Source organism: Sceloporus occidentalis, unplaced genomic scaffold (genome assembly GCF_023333645.1).
Source record: "Sceloporus occidentalis isolate IW3139 unplaced genomic scaffold, rSceOcc1.0.p SCAF_28, whole genome shotgun sequence".
Lineage (NCBI taxonomy): Eukaryota > Metazoa > Chordata > Lepidosauria > Squamata > Phrynosomatidae > Sceloporus > Sceloporus occidentalis.
This window is the reverse complement of record NW_028317008.1, coordinates 6524796-6530995: the sequence shown is the minus strand read 5'-3', so window position 1 is coordinate 6530995 and position 6200 is coordinate 6524796. Positions and strand designations below refer to the sequence as shown.

At 40.3% G+C, this 6200-nt stretch overlaps 1 protein-coding gene across 1 annotated transcript; it reads right to left on the bottom strand.

Moving 5' to 3' along the window:
- Positions 1–531: 531 nt before the first annotated feature.
- On the bottom strand, positions 532–3969 carry LOC149299753 (squalene synthase-like). The gene is made up of 3 exons (XM_089486035.1): positions 3790–3969; positions 873–1001; positions 532–771 (listed from the first exon to the last, which is right to left on the bottom strand). The coding sequence occupies exons 1-3, from the start codon at positions 3913–3915 to the stop codon at positions 532–534; spliced, it is 495 nt and encodes a 164-aa protein (XP_089342161.1). The 5' UTR covers positions 3916–3969.
- Between the last annotated feature and the right edge of the window lie 2231 nt (positions 3970–6200).

The window sequence follows — 6200 nt, the reverse complement described above, 5'->3', positions numbered from 1 at the left end:
CTGTACCCCTCTTTAAGAAGATATGCAAAGCAGATATTCCGGCAAACTGGATTAAAGGATACCTTATCAGGATCCCCAAGAAAGGGGACCTCAGCAACCGTCGATCCACAGTTTCCAGATATACAGACAGGCTTCCAGGCAGAACATATCATACACAGACCAGATATCATCACAACGCATCATAGTCAAGCAGTCCTTGGACTGGAACGCCTCTATGTACATCAACTTTTTCAACTATAAGAAGGCGTATGACAGCATCAAGAGATGCTCTGGAAGCTCCTTTGACACTATGACATTATTTTACAGAAAGGACGCATGTCTAGTGAGAGAAATCTATCCCACTCTTACGTAGGGTAACTTTTTTCAAGCTAGAATTATCACCTGTGCTCCTTCTCAACTGAGCTCATGATTAAGTTACAGTCAATGTTAAGCTCTCACGTTTTATCAAAAAAACCATACCTTTCATTTAACACTTCTATATTACTGTCAACAATCACCATACAAAACATAGCTAGAAATGGTGGAATTCCCCTATATCACCAACACTAGAACTGAACAGAACTCAACGTCTGTGCTGACCTCTCTTGGCCAGAACTCCCGACCTTCCAATTGATCTGTCAGGTAGTCACGGATAATGTTGGCTTTTTGTAGAGATAGACCCATGGAGTTCGAAAAGTGTGTGTCCAGACCAATCTCTGCATCTTCCAACTGTGATGCCGAAAACAGACGGGAAAAGCCAATTCCACAGATGCCACCAGTATAATGGCAGTACTGAAAATAAACACACAAACGTTACAAAATGTAATACCTATGAGCAAACAATTAATTGAAGCATCTTGTAAGAGTTTCTGAAATGTATTGTGTGTATCTACTTCGTCCCACTCCATTAAAGAGTCTATATTCTTCTCTTGGAAACTCACCAACCCCTCTGCCCCTTTTGCGCATATGTCTGCAATAATATCTTGGTAAAGAACAGCTAGATTTCTGAACTCCAGTGAAATCTGATGAGGAAAAAAAACCCAATAAGAATTGAAATGTATTATTACACTGAATGACCAAAAGAATGTGGACAACTGACCATCACACATATATGAGCTTATTAAACATTCCAAATTCCATTGGAATGTATATTGTAGCCAGGGGAGCAGTGCAGCTTAGCGGAACAGGCCTTGACAGAGCTAGGAGGAGGGCTTTAGGGTGTTAATGGTTTGGGATTGGTGACAGTTATTAGTAGGTGGGGTTTTTGTGAGAGGTATAAATGGGCGGACATTTAATTTGAGCCACTTACCTGTTTTTGTCCCACCCTCCCTCCCTGTTTTTTGGTTTTTCTTTAGGTTTCGGTTGGTTATGGTTGTCTGGTTGGTATGGTTGGTTTGTTGGGTAGGTTTCGAGCTGGTCTGTGGCTCAGAACCTGGGGTGGTAGGGGCGTCTCGGTATGCCCCTACTGTTGGTTTGGTAATGTTAGTGGCACCTTACAGGTATGGTGAGGTTTATGTGTTATATATAATTTACTTGGGGGTCATTGTCTATGTGTTGACATGTGGGGAATGTGTGAGGGGTTATATTGTATCTGTTGTATTGTATTGTATATTGTTATATGTTGTGGACAATGACTTATTGTTTGGTATGTTGTATATAGGTTTATATCATATATATATATATATATATATATATATATATATATATATATATATATATGTGTGTATGTATGTTATATATATATTTATCATGTTATGGTTGTAATAAAGCTGTGTACAATTATTTTCCAACATATCGGTGTGGTCTCCGTTATTGGGTTTTTGGTGGGGGAAAAGTTATGGTGGTTTTCTCAAGCCCTATCTTGACGATGCGCCTGTCATGAGTTGGCCCCTGCTTTGCGGATTTAACATCTTCCGCTCTTCTGTCGAGGCTTTCCACAAGATTTTGGCGTTTTGGAATTTGTGCCAATGCAGTGTGGATGAAACACCTAAACTCAATAATTAGGAGGGGTGTCCACCAATGTTCCCTCTAATTTTTCTTGGGTGATGTGCGCAGAAAATTTCTGTTGTGCAAAATTTTTCCCAGAGCCAAAATTTTGTGCGCACAATATGCTTCTACAGTCCATATAAAGCGAAGTTGGTGGAGCTGAAAAAAAACCCCCCTTTTGACTCCATGGTCTATTTTAAAGGTGAAATTCTCACTGCAAAAATTAATTATGAGCGAATCATGATCGGGGGCTCCGGGCTGCATAAAGGATCAATATATATATATATATTACTATTTTTTTTTATTGGGAAAAACTGCATACCATTGACAGGGGTACAGCATAACACCTATCACTATATACTGAGGCACACATTGACTGGGGTACAGCATATCACTATATACTGAGGCACACATTGACGGTGGTACAGCATAACACCTATCACTATATACTGAGGCACAGCACAACACCTATCACTATACATTGAGCCAGACATTGCCAATAATGTAGCATAACCCCTATCACTATATACTAAGCCAAACATTGATGTGGTGTAGGCCTACTGCTTCAGTGTCTGGCTTAGTATATAGGGATGCAACGAAATGAAAATTCTGGACCGAAAATTCAGCTATCACTTGACCGAAACTGAAAATGACCCCCCCTTTAAAAAAAACCCCCACTTTATTAAAAATAACACACCCAAATTGGACAAAACCCCCCAACAACAATATTATATATATATACACACATATATATATACACACATACATATATATATATATACACACACACATATACATACATATATATATATATATATACACACACACATATACATACATATATATATATATACACACACATATACATACATATATATATATACACACACACATATATACATACATATATATATATACACACACATATACATACATATATATATATACACACACATATACATACATATATATATACACACACATATACATATATATATATACACACACATATACATACATATATATACACACACATATACATACATATATATATACACACACATATACATACATATATACATACACATATATATACACACATACACACATATATATACACACATATACACACACATATATATATACACATACACATACACATATATACACATACACATATATACATACATATATATAAATACATATATATACATATACATAAAGTTTTCCTACCTTTCCTCTGTTAGTTACTTTTCCTCCTCCTCTTCGTTCTAACTCTTGACTCTTCTTCTTCTTCTTCTGTCCTTCCGGTGCAGTAAAGAAGGTGGGCGTGGCTTCAGTGCTGTGTGCCGGGATCTGACTTCAAATACCGACGCACAGCATCAGTTGCCGCACGCATAGCAAGGGAGCAGGATCGGAGGTCTGTATTAACAGACCTCCCGCTCCCTTGATTGATTTTAAGCCGGTTGGGGTGAGATTTTTGATCTCCCCAACCGAGCTTGCTCATCCAGCGGCGGACATTAATGTCCGTCTCTGGAGGAGTGCCAGCGTCACCCTGGACGGACTGCCCGCCCTCCCCCAGCTCCCCATTAGGTACTGTGCGCACAATGTTAGATCGTGTGCGCTCCCTCAAAAAGTTATGTGCGCGCGCACAAGCGCACAGCTTAGAGGGAACAGTGGTGTCCACTCAGTTTTGGTCATACTGTGTAGGTATTGATGAAACGGATACTTGAGCAAAATCCCAATTATTTTTATGTTACCTACCATACCAATAGAGACTTTAGATTTACATAACTAATCCATCTATACTAGATTAATATGTACCGTTGGGAAGTCTTCGAGAACCTGTCTGTCCTTATCTTTGCTGTCAGTAAATTTCCAGTCCGGGTCATACAGGTAGGTATGGAAGTTACGTAGCATTAGGATCTTTGTCTCAAGGTTAATGATCATATCATCTTCCACGGTGTCCAGAGCACGCAGAACCAAGTAAAATATGCAAACTGCATCCCTGTTAAAATAAATAAATATGTCTTAAAAGCCCTGTCCACCTTCACAAACATTATTCCAATATATGTGAATGTAAATCATGGGATTGACTCATGTTTTTTGGGGCGTATTTGCAAGTGTTTCTACATCAACATAAAGTATGTCAAGCAGTGTTCTCAATAACTGCCATACATCCACAATGGCTGTGAATTAAATAAAAATTAAGATAAAAATATCCTTTTTTAAGATAAAAATATCCTTTAGCAAATGGTGAGAAAGGCGAGCTATAAAGAGAAATGAGTATGTTTGTGTGCAACCATGAGTGTGCATGTGTATGTATGTGTGTTACTATACAATGCTAGACTGTGTGGGGTGTAGAAATGAGCATGTGTGTTGGGTGTCAGTGTATAGTGACTCTAGAAACAATATATAGGGGGGGCACACAAGATACCACAGTCAAAAAAAATTATATATATATATATTGCCAAAAGTAATGTGCTATGGAATGATACTTTTGCTATTGGACTAACATAATACTTGATAATTCAACATGGGAAGCCTGAAGCCACAATTTAGTGTGACTAATCCTTGAAATAAATATATATTTTTTTATTTCCAAATAAGAAAATTACAACATATCAATATACAAAACAGCATAACAATAATGTTTAAACCGTGAACATTACGGCAATCAGTGAGACGGACCGAAGGAATCGGACTCCAATACTACAGATCCCTTCCCACCTTGGACTAGAACACGCACATTCACCCTTACAACCATTCACTCACTGGAACTCAATGCTCGTTTTTTTACCTATTAAAAATTATTATCCGTCTGCAGAAGAGAAGTACCCCAACCAGGCGTCCCAAATTCTGTGGAACTTATGAATCTCCCGGCGTGCTTGATAATAACCCCGTTCCATTTGACATTGAGATTTTATCTGGTTTAAGATGTTCCCAATAGGTATTATCTCTTGCTGTCTCCAGGTCCTGGCAATAACTATTTTCATAGCTAAGAAACATTGTATGACCAGAGCCCTCTTTTTGGGGGGTATAGTGGCCATGTTGAGATGCCAGATCCGGTGAGGGTACTAAATTCAGGGCCGGCCTTAGGGGTGTGCGACCTGTGCGCCATGGTTGCAGGGGCGCCTGACCGGGACTTAGATTAAAGCATCGGGGTTTTTTTTTGTGTTTTTTTTTTAAAACTTTATTTAACATCATTCATGTTAAATAAAGTTTAAAAAAAAAACGATGCTTAAATCTAAGTCCCGGTCAGGGGCGCCGAGCGGTTGCTCGTGAAGTTCTCGGCAACCGCTCGGCGCCCCTTACTCTCCGTGACTCCGTCGCTGTGCCGGCATCTCATGTTGAGCGCCGGACTATTCCGGCTCTCAACATGAAATGCCGGCACCGCAGCAGAGCGAGAAGACGGATGCCTCCCGCTCTCACCGCAGGACTCCGGCAACAAGGTAAGTGGGGGGGGGGTGTAGTTTGAAGGGGCAGAGGGGGGGTGTAGTTTGAAGGGGCAGAGGGGGGGTGTAGTTTGAAGGGGCAGAGGGGGGGTGTAGTTTGAAGGGACGGGGGGGTGTAGTTTGAATGGGCGGGGGGGTAGTTTGAAGGGGCAGAGGGGAGGGGTAGTTTGAAGGGGTAGTTTGAGGGGCGGTAGTTTGAAGGGGCATGGGGGGTAGTTTGAAGGGGCAGAGAGGGCGGGTAGTTTGAAGGGGCAGAGGGGGGGTAGTGAGGGGGGGCGCCAGAGGAGTAGTCCGCACAGGGCGCCACAACGCCTAAGGCCGGCTCTGACTAAATTAATTCTTGTGAGATTAGAAATAATACTGAATAATTCAGTCCAGGTCTGTCTAATTTTGGGGCAGCTCCACCATATGTGACTAAAAGTGCCTTGTTCTAGCCTACATCTCCAACAGTCAGATGGAGTACCTGGGGACTAAACAGGGACTAAATACCATCGTGGCAGGACTTTATAGTGTAACTCAACCATATTTAGACAGTGAGTAGTCCTTTTAATTTCCAATATACTATTTAATCATTGCTTTCTCTCTATATGAAGATTTAATTCCTTTTGCCATGAATCTACAGCTTTTATCTTAATAGTGGTTTCTAATTTTTCTAATAGTGTATACCACTTCCTCAAACTGTTCATGATAAGTTCGGTCATGAACATATCATCAATCATGTTCCTAGGATCAGAATCCCCATTTATGTACAGGTGTGAATTTAGATAATATTTGATCCTT

Bases quoted from the DNA above. Each gene is read 5' to 3' on its own strand.
- LOC149299753 (XM_089486035.1), bottom strand. From the start codon at position 3,915: ATGATCATTAACCTTGAGACAAAGATCCTAATGCTACGTAACTTCCAT. The intron at 1,002-3,789 runs GTACATATTAAT...TTTCCTCATCAG, and splicing joins TTCTCGAAGACTTCCCAACG to ATTTCACTGGAGTTCAGAAA. The intron at 772-872 runs GTAGATACACAC...GTTTATTTTCAG, and splicing joins CTTTAATGGAGTGGGACGAA to TACTGCCATTATACTGGTGG.